A 20,410-nucleotide genomic window follows, 5' to 3' on the forward strand; every position below is an offset into this window, starting at 1 on the left:
AAATTTTTCTTTTGTTAACAATAACTACATTCTCTTATTTCTATGTTGTTTTTTCTTTTAACAAATTATCATCCCTATATATATAGTATGGCGCTGAATTCGTTGTACAAAAGCAGAGGAGTGATTCCTGAGAGTAAAACAAACAAAAAAAGTTCCTGTAAACATAGGGCGAAAACCCCATTGTTTACGTGTTATAGGTTGCCGAAAACATGAAAAAATGAATTCTAAAGGTCCATAGCTACAAAACTATGAGACCTATTGTAGTCGGGTCAAGGCTTCACTTAGGAACTAGTATATGCTCTATCCAAAAATACATGTTTTAGAATCCTAAGGTACTCAAGCAACAATTATGGAGGTAGTTGGAGAATACTTTATATCACAGGCCCGAAATCAAACTCCCTCTATAAAAATTGTTGTAGAAGCACCTCAGGATTCTGAAACATGCATTTTTGGATAGGGCACATACTAGTTCCTAAGTGAAGTCTTGACCCGACCAAGGACAAGCACAGAAGCGCCCCATGTTTAATGGAACTTTTTTGTTTGTTTTACTCTCAGGAATCACTCCTCTGCTTTTGTACAACGAATTTAGCGCCATACTGTATAACTGAGAGCCATCATATATCACATAATAAAAACTAAGGGGGAAAGGTAAAGCCTACATTTGACTCAAAGTCGCGTATGTCGAGAATTCTCATGTGTATGCAAGAAAAATTCTAGTGTACTTGATAGTTTTCGTAGCCACAAGAAGACAAAAATTTTTTCAGAAATACGAATGTAATGCTCAGGATTGTTGTACTTCGATGATTTAGCAAATTTTTACACGATTTATCGAACTTCCCTTTTCTGTTCAGATCAAATTGTGTATTCTTTTTTCTTTGAATCCAGTTTTCTTCTAATTTCACATGCATATTTATTTTCGATAGTAATCTAATGTTTCATAAATTCCTATACAAGATTTTTGCATTACTTCGAATATTCAATTTTCTAAAACTGTACAATTTCAGAACGTGTTTACAATTCATTGAACGCAAACAACTCTTAATCCCCAACATAAAATAATATTAGTAGTTTACATTCAATGTTTCTTATGTGGCCTGCTATTAAGTTTCTTGTTTGCTATTTTTCTACATATTCACAGGTTCAAATCTCGTTAGAAGTATAATGCTGAGGATAAAAATTCAAGTAATGGCTCAGACTCCACTTTCAGATAGGATATCTATAGGAAGCTTTGCAGCAAATGTTGTTGATATTCATTGGAATTAAATTATAATTACTTCCCAATACATCTAAAATTGATAGAAAAATGTCAGTGTTTAAGAGAGAGTTAAAAAAAGCTAAGTAATAATAATTTCTGCAATACATATAAATAGTAAACGCTCTTTTAACAGGATTAATGATTTTGCCAGACTATTGAATGCTAAAATAGTTTTAACAGGAAAACCAAAGATAAATGACACTAGATCAAAGTGCAAACGATTAAAATATAACACATATTTCGAACATGTGCAGACGATATAAATATTCTACTATGCAAAATATTTTTCGTCATTCTATCAACTACGGGCTTAAAAATACTCTTATTATTTACAATTCAATAGAATGCAAAACTAAATTTAAACGTTGAATATTGAATATTCTTGTGCCTCGATCAGTGCCAGAATGTGCCAAACAACAGAATGACGGGTAAAACAAAGCTTACTGTTAATGACAATTCTGATATACTTTGACACTTGTCATGATGTACACTCATGTCCAAAATTATTGTCGCATGTCTATAAATATGTTCGAGGAATATAATTTGATAACGAATTTACCCGGTATTTCTTATAATGTTAGTGCGTGTATAGTTGGCAAAGACATGTATGTGGTAAATTTCATGTCAAAAGAGCAGTAAATAAGAACAGTAAAACGAAAATAAAGCTTTCTTGTCCATTAACATCATTTTATTTTACTCATTCTAATTTTCGTATTTATAATTATTTTCCTATGAAATTTACCACAAACATACATTTCCCGATTATACGCATAGTATCAGTATTAAAAGTACCCTGCAAAATCATTATCAAATTCTATTCTTACAAGAAGACAGTTATAGATATGCAACAATAATTTTGGACATGAGTGTACATCAGGATGTACATAAGTAAATTTGAAATAATGGGTTCCTAGTTCATAATTACTTTGTTGCATAAGAATGTAAAGCAAGTATCATTCTCACAAGGTTGATCTAGAAAAAAATTAAATAATGCCATTTTATTTAAAAATGCACTGGAAAATGTATATTAATATATGAAAAATAAAGAAATTCTATGCCTAACGGTTTTACGAATTATTATTATTATTATTATTATTATTATTATTATTATTATTATTATTATTATTATTATTATTATTATTATTATTATTATTATTATTAGATCGGGATCATGAAACAGTATTTTATTTTCAGATCAAAGTTTGGTGTATTACTGAGCTTTATTTCTATTTTAAAGAAAATTAATCTTGATATAAATTAGAGGCATCCGATTTAAGTCGAGATATGAATAATATTTTAAATAAACCAATCCCACTTTAAATAGGATAATATTCGAGATTTAGTTTTTTTGTTCATGACGAATCCAACAACAAAGATGATAAAAAAGCAGCCTATAGTGTTAAAGTGGTATCCAAACGAACCTCTTCAAAGATTTATATTGTAGGCACAGTATTTTCAGAGAGCTTTTCTTAAACGCTTCGTCACAAAATATGGTTTCGTGTTTAAATTAATTTAAATAATGTAAAATCCAAATTAAATCATACATCTGAGTAATCATATCTTTGAAGCAAATAGAAGATTGCCCTGTTAGATAAAATTAATCAATATCACTTTCGCCATTTTTTTTTTCCGTTGGTGTATAGGAGAGAGCATATTCACGTACTTAGAGGTTCTACACTGAGCACAAGATAGGTTAGTTGTGTTGTTGATCCTTACCTAGGACAAAACATTTTGTTTTTCATCATTAAATTATTTATTTATTTTAGTCTATAAATTACAATTGGAATATAAATTGTTTTGCTGTTAATAGTGAATGCGATCTAAGCAACTTTATCTAAGTGTTAGCAACTATATTTTACTCGAGAATCGAATAAATTTGACTTCTGTTTAATCTAGACATTTTTATAACTTCTGTTCTTTAAAGTGAAAGTTATGATCACACTACGAGCTATTTAATTCAGCTTTCTGTTGTCCATCTTGTATATCAACGTTAATTATTACTATAAAATATTGAATCAGAGATATCAAGAAAAGGGTTTATCAAATTCATTTAAAGAACTTAAGTAAACCTAATTTAGGTAAGAATCATGCGCGCCGACTGCGTGGTTGTTCCGGGGCTCTGGCACCCACAAGACTTTTAGTTTGGACCCAGGTTTAAACTCGTTTCTCTTGCGTTTAAAACAGCCGTGTTAACGACTAAGCTAGGGCAGCCCCAACTTATCCTTATAGTACCGGTATACTTTACTTTGACACAGCACATCCCTTTATGACGATGTTTATAGAAGATTTTAACTGAAAATAAAATCAATCAAAGCCAAGACTTCCCTGAAAATATATAGGCTAACATGTCCCGCCATTGATATGCACCCACATATATTTTGAAAAGTCGGCGCCGTTGGTAAGAATTATATAGATTCGTGTATTTTACAACGTCATAGATCACTTATTGAAATGAGAAAATGATGTTTTCTGAAAAGGAAAACCAAAGTTTTACTTACTCAAATGACTGACTACATCTCCAGTTGCTTTTACATCTGGAATAAACTCAGAATGACCCTTAAGCTTCCGGAAGAGTGCTACAGGGGGAAACTGCAACATTCCAGTTTGAAGACATAATCGACCTCGGTGACTCACACTGAGAACAATTTGTTCAAGATTATCTACGACGAATCGGAGAAATTGATATTGATATTTACTTGGAATCCATTGTCTTGCAAGAACATAGTCAGTAGGTTATTTTTTTTTTTATCAGTGAATGAAACAAAATAATAATATTTATAACACTCATGCATAAGATATTTTAAATTAAAATACTGAAAGATATTAATAGGAAAAAGTAATGAATCATTTAATATATTACAATTAACAGAAAGATTACGAATATATCATCAATGTTTCTTGTTCCAGTAGAACTAACATAAAATATGTTCTGAAAGCTTAATTTTATCTTCCTCGTATCTCTCAAAGTTTCAAGAAATGTACAGACTTGTTGTTAAATTAGCCACCACTTGTTTGTAAAACGTCTATTCTTACCTGTAAATGGTATTTAATCAAACAAGTGCGAATCTTCTTTAGGCAATCATGAGCTTTATTCCAAAACCAAAGAAATAAAATTTTGTAAGACGTAAATAAAAGTAAGTTGTCATTTCTATTTAAATAAGACAATACAGTACGATAAAGATTGAAACATTTCTTTAACGAAAGAAGCTAAAAATAATAAAAAAATATTTATAACTGCATTCGTCGTCATAAGAAGATCGCTTCCTGAAGCTTCATTTACTCCATCTCTCTTGCAGATTTACCTCATGAATTTTGGTTGCCTAAATCGATTTGTATTTATAGTTACATTATGAAGATTATTTTTTCCTTGTTTCTCTTAAAGCCCTTTCCGTTACTTCTTTCTTTATCCCATTTTCCACCACTTCATCAATAATTTTGGATCTAATGGTCCACTTAAGTATATTCTATGACAAGTTTTAAAGAATTATGTTTCCTCTACTTCCTCCAAACCTTATTTGTTTTCACATAAGTACAAGGGAGAGGACAATATTGGAAGACTTTTTCACTATTAAGTCCTGTCCATTTTAATTTATTATATTTCATATATTTCTATTATTAGGATGTCCATATCATCTGACTGTTCTTTATTTCTTCCTTTTTCATACAGAATGGAATATTGTAGCTCCATTTCTTGAGTGTTTCTTTCTTCACCTCAGTCGAGGTATTTTATAATGGTGCAAACCTGATTGTCTGTTTTACCAGTAGCACTAATATTCTTTATAATTGTACATTATACTTAGTGTAAATTGTATTTTTCTAGATTTCTTGCTTAAATGTTTTTCTTCTCAATAGTAAATCTTGTTTATTTGGAGTAATGGTCTTAACTCTTCAATGTTTCACATTATATGTGACCTAAATATGTTGTAATTTATTTAATGTATATAACAATTGCATTAAATATAAGTTGTCTATAAGTATAGTGTTATATCCTACATGTGCCTCATATTTGTCAACAAAGCCACGTACTTCTTTAGTATTATTACAAGTAAGTAGACGACAGGTATCATCATCATCAACATGTGATCCGGAAAAGGACGAACATCATCACCACCCCGAGGTTCTACGAGGACTCAAGAGATAGGCTATATAAGAACCAGCAACACCTTCGAAGGCATCAGTTTCGGCTCTTCACACCTATACCTCTTAGCTTGCCTGGAGCTCTGATGTTTCTTGCTCATTTAGCTTGCCTGGAGCTCTGTGGGTATTTAACCACACTCTCTTTGCTTGCCTGGAGCACTGAGAGTTCCTAACCGCAACTCCTTAACTTGCCTGGAGCTCTGAAGTTTCATTTCCTTTGGCATACCTGGAGACCCTCCATTTATCAGAAAAACTCATAGAGAACATTATTTTGGTCTGCGTACCGCAGTTATAGTGATCTGTATCATGTTTCCCATATAATACAAGTCCAAGAAATCACGTGTACTAATTGCCTTAGTAGGGTACTTTTCTATAATAGTATTTGTAACTAATTGTAACTAGTATTAGAGGAAGTTACTTCCATCTCCTAGAAGATTTTCCTTTACTTAATTGTTTCTCTTTAAATAGTAGCTTTATTGTTTCTCGCTCTTGAGTTTTCTGAACTCAATTATTTGTATAAAATAATCTTGCTAACATAAACTTGTTAAAAATAAACAGATTAGAAATAAAATATTCCAAAAATTTTCGAATTTCAGAAACCTATTCAAACCATCTATCTACCATTATAGTCCAGTTCCATCTTCCTCAATGTTGTTGATTATATCTTATTGACTTGAGCGTTATTGATGCTCGTGTGCGTTCTCTTTGGTTTTCGATCATTATCTATGGTTTCAGAATCGAAAAAGGCTTCTGATATTAAGTTTTGCACAGCAATAATGGATGTTGATGACGTTATGAATAAAGACAAGCTTGACAGTCGTATATTGGAAAAACAGTGACCAAAAAATAAAGAAATAAAATAATAATAATAATTTGCTTAACACCGTAATATCCATTTAAACTTACGAATGTTCACCAATAAGCAATGCTGTAGTAAGATAAAAAAAATTGATATATAATTTTTTTTAATGTAAATTTTTCCACAGGTTTGTATATTTCAAACTCAAAAAATTAGTCTTAAATAATTTTCTTAATACGGAAAATGCTCAAATCATTTCTGTTTGCGAAAATGTTATTTTTCGTGTTTTAACAGACTTCAAAATTATTACCTTATAAATTTTAAAAACTAATATATTATACTTTGCCACACTAGATACTACTATAGTATTAATTATTAAGTTCTGAGTAATTATGAAGGGTAGTGTAGATGGCAGAAATGCACTGACAAATACTATGACTCTTTAGTGTGTTTCATGCACTGCACTTTAGCATCGAGTGTAGAAAATACGTGGGTTTAATGAGAGTTACCGTGGCCGTATTTTTCAGCATTTTTGGGTTTCAAATGTAGATTTCGATTAGCTGTGTCCAATGGCACCACTTTTAATTTCTGGAACCGACCGCTTCAGGGTCGAATTAGGGGGCAAAAATCCCTTTCAACCAATACGTGTAAAGTCAGAAACAAAAATCCAGCCTTTAAGTTCTAAGTAAAGACATAAGATGAAAGAGGGTTGTCAGCACCCAGAGGAAAGATATTCTTTATACCAGTACCAGTAAGCCTTGGCCCTTCTAAAATTTGAATAAATCATCTTTTTTATTTTTTATTTTATTGTTTTGTATTTTTATTTTATTTTATTTTATTATTATTATTATTATTATTATTTTGTAATACGATGACTTATTCAATAGAATTTTTCGAATTCACTCCTAATCAACTTTGCAGACTTTGAATGCGGACCACTAAGTTCAGTACAAGACCATATAAATAATTTCGTTTCACGTACCTTCAACAGCCATTTTAAATAGCTCTTGATAGAAGCCCATCATACTTTCAGCACCTTCTCCTCCATATCGTTTGACTGTAACAAATTTGGTGGCCATAAAATGATCAAAAGTTTGAGATTTCAGCATTTCTTTAAGCAGAAGTTTCTTCCGCTCATTATCCAATTCTTTATATACAAGATTCTCCATTTTTTCTGCAAACCATTCTCTTTCTTCTTCTGTCTGCAGGAAAAAATAAATGTATGGTACTGTATAGTTATAAATTATATATATATATATATATATATATATATATATATATATATATATATATATATATATATGTCAAATTCTCTCTTGGTGTTGTTAACAACTTATCTCAAATAGGAAGCAAATAATTGCACTCAGTTTCGATCTGTACAGTGTACACTCGTTAGTTTGAGAGCTATTTTTGTTTTATACATTCTAGTGCAGGTTACGTAAAAAATTGAATACCACAAGGGTTGCCCTTAGGACCCTTCTAATTTTCTTTAGGTGTAAATGATAATTTCAGATAAAATTAGTAATTCAAGCATATTTTTGTATGCGGATGATATAAAATTGTTTAGAATAGTTAATAACGACTATAACTACTTACTATTGAAAGACTTGAATATAATAAATGCATGGTATAAAAATAATTTGCTGAAATTCAATGGTAAAAAATGACGCACACAAACAAAACACAATATGTTGTTAGTAACTATGAAGTTAATCATGTTCAAATAGAGAAAACAGAAGAATCTGGGAATTTAACAGACAGTTAAAATTTTATCAATACGTAAATTCTATTATTCAAGAATCAAGAAGAGCAACAGGATCATTTTCAAGGAATGGCCTACATTTCAAAATGGTAGAACATGTATATACTTATACGGGGTGGCGCAGGAAAAAGTAGCCCGTATAAGGATAAAGGAAATGAGTGAAATTAAAGAAACGACGAGCTGAAATGGATTTACCATTGATTTACAATGAAAAATAGAGAGAAAAATACATTTATAGATGTTAAAAGTGACCGCCTGCGACATCAATACACAGCTCTGCACGTGTAAGCATATTCAGATACACCCGGCGTAAAGTTCGGATATCGATGGCGGCAACTTCATGACTAATGTTGTCTTTCAGTTCCTTGACCTCGAAAATTTCGCGAGTTTCCTTGATCGAACTGTTTTCACATACTGTATGCTTCCACAATTTCAATTCTTTCTTGTATCAAGAAAGTCATTTTGCAGACCGTAAAGAGAAAAGTCTAACTTCACTGATGAAATAAACTAAATACTGACCGAAAAATGCTAACAATCGATAATTCTTGTATGTCGATTGCAGTATATTATCGATTGTTCAAGGAATAATAATCGAAAACTGAATAAACTGCCCATTGTTGTAGGTGTTCACTCAATTTCATAAGTCGAAATATTGCATTCCATTCAAATGAGATGGGAGGTACTTTTGATTGCGCCTCCCTGTATAAGATACTTGGAAGACCAAAATTAGAATTCGAATCTAGAATATGAAATAGTATTTCTATAAATTTAACAAACATAATTGAATCTGTGAAAAAGCATTTTGTCAGATTCTTATGTTATAAAATGAAAATAAAATGATTTTTCTAATACTTATGAGCATTGGAACAATTATTGGGCATTAGAAAGCCTCATCAGCAAATGAGAAGTTTTTGATAAAGTTTTTAATAAAAAAAATAATGGATAATATTGTAGTGAATATTTTACATAACATTATCTTCAAAGTGTCAAGTCAAAGTATAAGAAATGGTACAACTTTAATTTCTGAACAATTGAAATGTAAAATTTTAACAAGACTGACTATTTCTTTCAATAGATACGAGTAAATTTAGGTCAAGCGTATGAACATGTGCGTGTAAGACATTTGATTCCTTTCAGTGTGATAAGTTTAGTAATATTCTGCAAAATGTAATTTTAAAGTGATCATTTTTATATTATTCTTTATTTGTTCTGCTTGCTTTTAACCAGCATGAATATTCTAAACAACGCGACAAGAAACTTATTTTACTTTATAATGTGTGATGTTTGTTTTCTCTTTTTTTTTCTTTTACAATGTTCCATACCTGATACCGTACAAAATGTGTATGTTTCTCAAAACCAAAATAAAGATTATTACTATTATTATTACTAACCCATATTCTTACATGGAAACAGTTTGGAGACGTTTTACAATTAAGTTCAAATGTTTTCGGAGGAAGAAACATTTTTTATTGTTATTGTTTCAAGTGGATACCGGTATTGTTTCGAATGGACAAGCATGTTTCATCAATCCTCCTTCTTCACGGTGGCTTGTTTTACTTCCTCTATTCTCGTGTGTGCCATTTGAAATTATGTGATGCAAGAAATATTTTAAAACCCATTCGTAAAATAGTTTGGACTTTAAGATCATTGGGTAATAGTGGAAATTGACATTTTTTATATTAATTTTAATCGATTAATTTTGAAGTTAATATTTACATTTTATAGTTAACGTCATTGTTTACTTTTTCTGACGTTAGTTTTTTTAGTTTAATTAATTATTTTTAATTTTTTCATTAACTTATCCAACTTAATTTTAAACTTTAATCTGTTAAATTTTTCATTAACGTCTAAAACTTAATTTTTAATTTTAATCCGTTCAATTTTTCATTAACTTTTCCAACTTAATTTTTAACTTTAATCTGTTAATTTTGATTAACTTCTCCAACTTAAATTTTAACTTTAATTCATTAAATTTTTCAATAACTTCTCCAACTTGAATTTTTAATTTTAATTAATTGTTTTTCATTAACTTCTCCGACTTAAATTTTTAATTTTAATCCATTAATTTTTAATTAACCTCTCAAACTTAAATTTTTAATTTTAATCCATTAATTTTTTCATTAACTTCTCCAACTTAAATTTTTAATTTTAATCCATTAATTTTTTTATTAACCCTTTCAGCAGATACCCTCACAATTGTGAATATTACTTTCATTTGTCAAAAAATTCCAATCAAAGGATTTTAGTACACAAATTAGCTACAAGCACATTTGTGACTGTCTGAATGATAAGTTGTCAGGTATTAAATTGCCATTTGTTGAGTATATTGGAAATCACATTTATAAGCAGTGTGTTCTGCATTCACAATTGCGAGGGTATCTGCTGAAAGGGTTAACTTCTCCAACTTAATTTTTTAATTTTAATCCATTATTTTTTCGTTAACTTCTCGAACTTAATTTTTTAATTTTAACCCATTAAATTTTTCGTTAACTTCTTCAATTTAAAATTTTAATTTTAATCCGTTAAATTTTTCGTTAACTTCTCCAATTTAAATTTTAAATTTTAATCCGTTAAATTTTTCGTTAACTTTCCAACTTAAATTTTCAATTTTAATACGTTAAGTTTGTCGTTAACTTATCCAACTTAGTTTCTAATTTTAATTCGTTAAATTTTTCGTTAATTTCTCCAACTATGTAAAGTATCGTAGAAACATGTGTTTTTCAACAAGGTTTTTCAGCCGTTATTCCAGTGTTTCTGTAATTTGAAAACTTAGTTAAGAGAAAAAAAAAAAACAATTGGCAACCGGTTTGCTGAAACGTTTCCATGTGTCGACTTGCCCTTACGATATACTGTAGGAATAAAAATATTCAGATGCAATTGTAGAGCATGTATTCTGAGAATATCGTATGAATACTTACATCAAGATACTCGAATTCAGCACTGACAGAACTACAGTAAGCTTTCTCTAGAAACTGTAATGCTTCCTCTACTGAGCCTCCTTCAGATGGAGCAAATAATATTCCTTTGAACGAAACTTGATCAGTCTTCTCTAACCCATATCTTTTAATGTCCAACTCCTCCACTGAACTGAAAGTAAACCACATATTCTATTGCAATATTCTTAAAATTATTGTCTAGTAATTTCCATCAGTAATTACACAAATGAACTGGAAGTAAACCCAGAATCAGTGTTGCCAATTTGGGGGATAAGTCGCTAAATCTTAGGGATTTGATTCTCAGGATAGAGACAGAAAGAAATAATTTTGCCAATTAGCAAAATTTTTGTGATTTTTAAATTACGATTTAGCGACTCACTTATAAATCTGACAACTTGTGTATTACGAACAACTTGTCCTCCTGTTATGGAGTTCTATTAGTTAGAAGCAGATGTAGTTGTTTGTTTGAAGCAGCGGAAGCATTGACGAGTTCGGCAAGTATGTAGTATGTAACAACTTCCCCAGAGTCCCCTTTGCTTTCTGTTATCCCTTGTTCTCTACAGCAGAACAATTGCAACCTTAATTGCCTATAGTTTACAGAGTTTCTGTTGAGAGACAGAAATCATACAACATCACCAATAGCAAGCCGATTGTCTGTTAGACGCGTGAGTTAAAATGAAGTGAATGTAAGATTTTCTTTGAAGAGTTTTTAACTTTTGGGCTGTTCTAAACTCATTTACGATTTCATTAAAGTGGAAATGATCCTAAACTGAGCATATTTTATTGTTAGTAACAATAATTCATTCGATTATTTTTTCAGTTGTTCGTTTCTGTAGCATACATGCATAGGATTATGACTTGAAACTTGTCATATCACAGAAAGAGGGAGAGATAGAGATGGAATAGACAGAATTTGACGAATAATTTCTAGCAACTTTTCACTCAAAATTGGAGTCATTTCCTCTCCTATTAAAACAACTTTTTGTGAGAGCATTTTTGGTAATACTGTCCAAATTGAAATTATGAATGAAGTGTCATGTATAATTTTTAACGTTAGTTGTATTGTACTTACAATCTGTCTTTCCTTTGTTTAACTGTACCGTGTTTGTTGTATGTAATATAGAAACCTGCATACTATAAGCAACTTACAATAAGTATCACTCGTTTGATTTATTTGTGCGTGTAACAAAGTTGAGAACTAATTTTCTCGTTTACAAGTAGCGTCAGTCACTTGCCAGGGTTGCCAGAGATATTAGTGTTACTTGAGATTTCTTTCATATGGAGTTTTTCAAGAAAATCAAAAGGATATGCTGAACCGAATCAAATTTAATAGAAGCAGCCATGTACATTGTAAGTTGTTGCGCACTAAATACGTAATACTATTTAACAGGATAAAACAATAAAGCATGTAGATGGCGGCAAACGTTATTTTCCCATATGAAAATAAAGCTTAATGAAAATTACATTGTATTTACAGTTGTATAAAACAATAACTTAATACTTCTACAGCAGTAGCTGAGTCAGAATAAAACATCACGGGGTTAATAAACTGCCATATCGAAGAATTGCACACAACCATTTATACATATTGTATACTGATCATGCGTCACCGGCTGAGCAAGGAAAGCTTAATTTTGACTAATGGACGAAATGTATTGATTTTTAAATCTTTGTCAACAGGGACCTAGAAACGTTGGAAGTTTGGGTGAGGAATACAAAGGTAATTCTTTTATATTGAAGGTAATTACTATGTCAAGACAGTACATTAATATGATAGGAAATATAAAGGGTACATACAGTGCCTTTTCATCAAATTTTAGGGGATACAATAGCTTCTTGTCCGAGGTTTCTTTCAAACTATCTTCCGAAAATATTTTATAATTTTAATGAAACATGGCTTGTGTGTGTTAGTCGAGATTTACTCATTTTTCCTGCGTTATTTGGAATTCAAATCGCTCGACGATAAGAAAACCAATTTAACCTCAAGTTCGACTTCGTTTTACTGAGGTGCTAAGCAAACTGATTCATATTGTTGATTTATTGCTAGGCTTTACACATATTTCGCTCTCAGTAGCACAGACTAAAATACGTAATAGTTAAAGCTCATCTCAGAGTTGGAAATGATCAAATCTCTGAACTTACAAAATCTATTTCATCTACTTCAACTATTTTATAAAACAAACGCTAGAAATAACATTCTATTAACACTGCAAAAATAATAATACTAAAAACTAACCTTGTTCCATATATGTCAATGGGGTTGATATTTGCTTGTTTATGAGCATGTTGTCTGTACGCTGTTACCAATCTATAAAAGTTGCTTTGTTTTATTCGTGATTGTAGTGTTTCTGCAGACACTAAAACAAAAGAAAGAGAAAATACCACTAATATTTCTTTTAGATTCATAGTCAATATATGTGAATATATGCTAATACTGTGCATACTATACCAGTATGCTCTCTTACCAATAATTTCTGAACAAATGGAGTTTGAGCTGCTTCTTTTTTCGGCAACTGTACCGTTTTCCAACATTGTACCCCCGCATGTTGTGTCCGATGATTAAAATTCATGTGAAACATACTTCTGTTTTGCTACCGCAAAGATAGATAAAAGTCTTTGGACATTTTTGTTTAAAGGAAGCTAAAAGAAATTAAATATTAGTCCATCACAAGTTGGAAAGGGGTTATCGTTTATAATCCTTTGGCTGCCATCTTAAAACCCGCCATATTGACACAAATTTAACATTTTTAAAATAGGAAAGCGATCATGTTGTATATCAAACAACAACACTAGCATGTGTTCAGAAATCTATTAGAGTAGTTTTTTTTTTTTTTTTTTTTTTTTTGTATTGTAAGTTATAGATATGACAACTTAATATATTCTCTCTATGTTGCAGGTAACCAACAAAATGACACTGATTAAACAAGAGAAGAATGAGTTTAGCTTAAAGACTGGTGGGTTCAGTTTCAATGTCATAACCGCAGACTTAAAAGCCCAACACCATGTGTAACAGATGACCAATTGCACATAACGCTGTAGCGCATGTAATACCTGAATTTCGCGAAACAAGGAGTATAGGAGATAGTCCTCGTAGGATAGAAAAGTGCAACTGACGAGGATACTGCAACAATAATTACAACTCTACATCTCTCGATCGAATGGGATATCAGTTAGACATCCATTGTACGGATTATTCATGCCGAAAAGTAGCACATTTTCAGTATCCGAATCAGTACCGTGCCGAAGGGGGAAGGGAAGCGGGTTGAAGGCCCCGGGCCCCGAAGTAAGGGGGCACAAAATTCGGGAGAAAAAAAAGGAAAGATATATATATAAAATGGAAGAAAAAAGTAATAAAAAGTGCACAAAATCAAGGCAAGGCGGAGTTTATTTTTGAAAATTTCGTACGCTTCGCGGCTTGTCTGTCGACCTCACTCATATGTACGGGAACACCGTCGTATACTCTCGCCCCGGGCGCTGATTTTTCACATATGGCACTGATCCGAATAGAAAAACAACTATCAAAGGACCCCTGATACGTCTGGAGTTTTGCACGCCCAGTATGAACGGAATTTCTCTTTCGTACAAGGTGAATTGCTCACCGAAGAAGATAATTTCTATGACAGTCAAGATGTGAACCGATAGAAAGTGGACCGGTTGCATTAACCCTTTCTGGATGGACCAATCCAAAACAGTTGGTGACGTGAAGGTAATTTAACTCCCGAGGCTTAAAAACTCATGTTGTTTTGTTAAAAAAAAAAAAAAAAAAAAGCGTTGAAATCAGTCTTGTTCAGTTTTTTCTTTTTCTTTCTTTCTTTTTTCTTTCTTTTTTTTAAGACAAAACGAGTAATGGAGTAACGTAGCAAAATCCTCCATAGCTTTTATCTTCACAAACTATCGCCAAAACACACAAACAATTTTGTTAATCTATATATATATAAAAGGAAAATCACTATGTTTGTGACTCTAAATCTCCTGAACCGCCCGACTGATCTCGATCAAATTTGTAACATGGATGAGGTTCGAAGCTGGGCTGATATTAAGGATATTCACTTTGATGATAGAACTGAGGGGTGGAAGAGAGGTAGCGGGTATAAAAAATAAATGAAACTTAATAACTCCTGAACCACTCGACCGATCTTGATCAAATTTTCAACATAGATGAGGTTCAGACCTGGGATCGTTTTTATGATTTAAATTTGACGAAACAACGTAGAGGAGGAGAAAAAGGAGGAGATATACAAAAATCAATTTATATAAGACTGAAAGTGACTATGTTTGTAACTTAATAACTCTTGAACTATCCGACCAATCTCAATCAAAGTTTCAAGATACATGAGGTTCTGATCTGGAAACATTTTTGTAATTTCACTTTAATGGTAGATCCTTGGGGAGAGGGAGGGAAGGGGACGTATAAATAAAAACTAATAAAATCTAATAACTTTTGAACCACTCAACCAATCTCAATCAAATTTTCAACATACACGAGTTTAGGGGCAGTGATTACTTTAAGCTATTCACTTTGACGATGCAACGTAGGGGAGGGGGAGGGAAAGAGAAATTTTAAAATGATCAAAAATGACCGATATTAGTGTTGAATCCAAAGTTTTCGGGCTCGATGGGAGAAACAGTGACACTTCTGATGCTGTTTCAATCCAAGTTCTGCCCTGATTGTTGGAGAGGGGGAGGGTACAACGTAGAGGAGGTGGATAAACATTTGAAAATTATCAAAATGACTAATATTAGAGTTGAATCCATAGTTTTAGGAGTAGCTGAGGTTAACAGTGACAATTCTGATCCCGTGTGCCGCAGCACGGAGGAGGGAGAGGGGGCTATAGATAATAATGATCGAAAATGACCAATATTAGTGTCTAATCCATAGTTTTTGGGATCATTCAGATGAACAGTGACATTTCCGATCTGGTTTAAATCCAAAATCAGCCCTACCCCTTGGGGAGGGGGATATATATATATATATATATATATATATATATATATATATATATATATATATATATATATATATAAATGATCGAAAATCGCCACTATCAGTGTCGAATTTATAGTTTTGGGTCGCTTAGATGAACAGTGATAATTTCGATCCCGTTTAAGTTCAAATTCAACCCCGCAACTTGGGGGAGGGTGAGGAAGATATATTTAAAAATAGTCGAAAATGACCGATATTAGTGCTGAATCCACATTTTTTGGGGTCACTGAGATGAACGGTGACACTTCCGATGCCATGGTTCGCAACATGGAGAAGGGGAAATATATAAATTGTCGAAAATGGCCGATATTATAGTTGAATCTATAGCTCTTGGGGTCGCCGAGATGAACAGTGACACTTCTGATGCCGTTTATGTTTAAATCCAAATTCAGCCCCGCATCTTGGGGGATCGTACAGAAATTCTAATCTCATTAGATTTATCAGGAATACCTCCCCCCAAAACGCGGTGATACTAAAACGCGGAGCGATAGTAATGCTACTTCGAAATCTGAATCCTCCATATTTGTGCAACGGGACAAGCGTAAGAGTAGAAAAGTCTAAGGGAAATTTGATAGAGACCACTATTATAGCAGGAAAATTTAAGAATGAAAAACTTACATTCCTAGAATAACTTTAACACCAACAGAATTCACTATTCCATTCAAACGTCTTCAATTCCTCTTGAGACTGTCATTTGTAATGACAATCAACAAATCTCAGGGACAAACATCCAGAACAGTAGGAATAGATCTAACAACCTCTTACTTTTCACACGGGCAACTTTATGTTGCAATGTCTAGAGTTGGGAATCCCGAAAATTTATATGTTACGGTTAAAAATCAAAAGACAAAAGATAGAATGTTATTACATCATAACGTTCCCAAACATTAACAAAAACTGTGTAAACATGTTGCTGCAAACAATAAAAAATTAATGGCAATAAAATTAATGAGAATCAAAGATGTGCATTTAAATTATTTATTTCAATCCAGCGAAGCGGGTAATATATGCTAGTATCTCATAACTTAGAAGCAACGACAAAAAGAAATCACTTTAAAATAGGTGTTGGTTCAAATGCACTGAGAAAAGTCCGTTCTCCAGACAACGGTATATTGTACAGATGTACGGAATCCTCTTGCTTACTACAGAAATGAGTACGGAGCATACGTTATCTGTATGCTAGAAAGGCACTGCCCTTATGTGTTACATCATGCCGTTGCAGGATGTCTGATATCTAACAGTCTTCCTTATATTACGTACATATATGTATCTTACCTTCATCAGCTATATGTTACATATAGTAGTAATCGCCCCACTTGAGGCAAATTTTACCGCCCCTGGAGCGTGGCGCCCGCCGCCGCCGCCAAAATTTTGCGCCCCGGGCGCCCGGCGCCCATTTTTCGGGTTACATGGCCCGGGGTCAATGACCTAGGGGGCGCCCACCGCCGCCAAAATTTTGCGCCCCGGGCGCCCAGCGCCCATTTTTCGGGTTACGTGGCCCGGGGTCAATGACCTAAGGGGCGCCCGCCGCCGCCAAAATTTTGCGCCCCGGGCGCCCGGCGCCCATTTTTTGGGTTACGTGGCTCGGGGTCAATGACCTAGGGGTACATAGGACCACTCCTTTTAGATATTGGTAGGAGTACCATGGCCCACCCCCTAAATTTTGGCAAGGGTACATAGGACCATCCCCCTTAAATTTTGGAAATTGCCAAATCTAAAAATTTGGTGTGGTAGCCTAGGACCATAGTATGTACCTCTATCAGTATTGGGTGTCTATGTCGTTCCCTTTCATGGGTAAAAAATTGCCAAAAATTCAAATTTTGGGGGTTTTGACCTAATTTATCCCCTTTGATGAGGTATTATTACCCTATATAGTTATATGGGCGTATACAGGGGTCCATTACCTTTCATAACATATGGGTATATTAATGCACCCCTTGAAAAATTTGGGAGTGGTACCTTGGCCCACCCCTTAAATTTTGGAAATTGACCAATTTAAACATTGGGTATTATAGTACAGGACCCTAATATGTATCATGATAAATTTGGGTGGTCCATCTCGTTCCCTTTCATGGGCACGAAATTGCCAAATTTTAGTACAACCACGTGTTTCGTTTTTGACCTAATTTATTCACTTGGATGAGGTCTTATTACCTAATATAGTTATATGGACGTATACAGATGTCCATTTCCTATTATAAGACATAGGTACATTTGTGCACCCCTTTAAAAATTTGGGAGGAGTACCTTGGCCCACCCCTTAAATTTTGGAAATTGCCCAATTTAAACATTTGGTATTATATTCCCGGACCCTAACATGTATTATGATAAATTTGGGTGGTCCACCTCGTTCCCTTTTAGGGGTACAAAATTGTCAAAATATAAACGTAAGCAATACGTTGTACCACGTGTTTGGTCTTTTGACCCAATTTATCCTCTTGGATGAGGCCCTATTACCTTATATAGTTATATGGACGTATACAGGGGTTCATTACCTTTCATAAGATATGGGTATATTTGTGCACTCCTTTAAAAATTTGGGAGGGGTACTTTGGCCCACCCCTTAAATTTTGGAAATTGCCCAATTTAAACATTTGGTATAATAGTATAGGACCCTAATATATATTATGATATCCCTTTTAGGGGCACAAAATTACCAAATTTTACTACAACCACGTATTTGGTATTTTGGCCCAATTTATCCTCTTGGATGAGGTTCTATTACCTTATATAGTTATATGGACGTATACAGATGTCCATTTCCTATTATAAGACATAGGTATACACGACTCCAAAAGTGCATTACCACCTGCAATTCTCCTTTTCCTGTAATAGCAGGCAACCCAAAAAGCTCGGCGGTTGGGTTGGTTGCGAATTCGAAAGGCGTTGGACAAAACCTCAATTTAGTCACAAATATATCAGTTTGGCAAACTGCAAATAAGGGAATAAAATAAATTGTTAAGAATGACAATTTTATTATTGTGATGGAGTTGGATGACATCAAAAGTTACAAAATGACTTACTTAAGCAGTTCAAACAAGATGAATGATAAGAAACATATATCAGAAGAAAGCATTTCTCTCTTTCCCCCCGCCCCACCCAAAAAAAAGAAACTCATAAAAAGAAAAAGTTACATAATATAAAAGTTTCATATAAAAGCCTAACAGCACAAAAACAAATATCTACACGAAACGAAAAAGAGACAAACACAGAATAGGGGACACCAGTGGCGTAGCAGACTTTCGGCCTTCCCATGCAAGATAAAGAGACAATACCCTAGTTGTAAACCCCATTGTTATAATAATAATAATAATAATAATAATAATAATTATTATTATTATTATTATTATTATTATTATTATTATTATTATTATTATTATTATTATTAAAAAGTCGTTTCCTTTTCTAAATCTCTGACTCTGCCTGAGAGCATAAATGCATATAGCGATCATGTGTGCACCTTTTGTCAATTAGCGGTCCCAAAGGCCAAAAGGGATGGAAATCTCCAAGGAAGAGAAACAAAAAACTTTCTTACGGTAAATTCTAGTTCAAAGTTCGAAGTACTTGCTTTTCCACGTGATTTTTTGTTTCTTTCTTCAGGGAACAAAAAAGTTCTAGCGCCTAAGAAATTACATCATATAATATTGCAAATTTGCAAGTGGATGTATTTACATTGCAATGTTTGATAATAAAGATATTATGATTAGAAAACAATCTTGCAAAAAGTAAGTTTAATTTCTTCATCCATCGCAAGTCTTAGGGGACCTTTATACCTCGCATCCCCACTCCCCAAATATCGATATCGAAAATTTAGAATGATTATATTCATGTCCATATATTTGCGATATCGAATGTTGATATATGATAATATAGATATCGATGATAGCGATATATCGACATATCACAGGCCCAGATTCCGAGAAGTGATGCTTGAAATATACTGGAATCAACAATCAAATTCTAAATAAGTTTTTCATTTCCGTATCCAATGTTGAGGGGGAAGGGTGGGAGTCTACTTAGCTACAGAGGCCATATCAATTGTGTTCTCAAACCAGCCATTACACCAGCTATTATCAAAGTGTTAAGTCAGCCATTGTCTGCGAGTTACCCCAGTTCCATTTGAAGTTTGAATTGAAAACCTGAATTACAAAACATCCCAAGTCCACTCTTTTTCTTCGTATTTTTCGTTTTCTGTTTTTATGTTAGCATCTATGTTTCAGGGCTATTCACTTGCATAATACGTAAGTCCAAGTCAAAACTTTAAAAAAAATCAAAATAATTTCAGCTAGACAGAATAGCATTCCAAGTATAATCTTCTTGTCTTTCTTCTAAAAACAAAAAAGTACTCCGGTGGACTTCGGATGTTCTGCAATTCAGATCTTCAATTTTATTTACGTTCTTTAACCATCTTTAACTCGCAGGCTCCTTGCTTTCATAAAAAGCATTTGTTGTGTAGATTAAAATCAAAAATGAATTAATCTCTATTCTTGGGAACTTATTGTTGCACCAACACATATATATACAGGGTGCAACAAAA

General features: G+C 32.9%; 1 protein-coding gene across 1 annotated transcript in view; it reads right to left on the reverse strand.

Moving 5' to 3' along the window:
- The window catches only part of LOC145664043 (putative 2-oxoadipate dehydrogenase complex component E1 homolog), an 86,761-nt gene that overhangs the window by 31,243 nt on the left and 35,108 nt on the right, over nt 1-20,410 (reverse strand). Inside the window, exons 2-5 of the mRNA XM_081730367.1 lie at nt 13,126-13,246; nt 10,872-11,040; nt 7,174-7,393; nt 3,754-3,915 (exon numbers count right to left, since the gene is read on the reverse strand). Of these exons, the coding sequence (XP_081586493.1) occupies nt 3,754-3,915; nt 7,174-7,393; nt 10,872-11,040; nt 13,126-13,246 (672 nt within the window). The remainder of the gene's footprint in view (nt 1-3,753; nt 3,916-7,173; nt 7,394-10,871; nt 11,041-13,125; nt 13,247-20,410) is intronic.

Source organism: Thermobia domestica, chromosome 11 (assembly GCF_964235325.1).
Source record: "Thermobia domestica chromosome 11, izTheDome1.hap1.1, whole genome shotgun sequence".
NCBI classification, from domain to species: Eukaryota; Metazoa; Arthropoda; class Insecta; order Zygentoma; family Lepismatidae; genus Thermobia; species Thermobia domestica.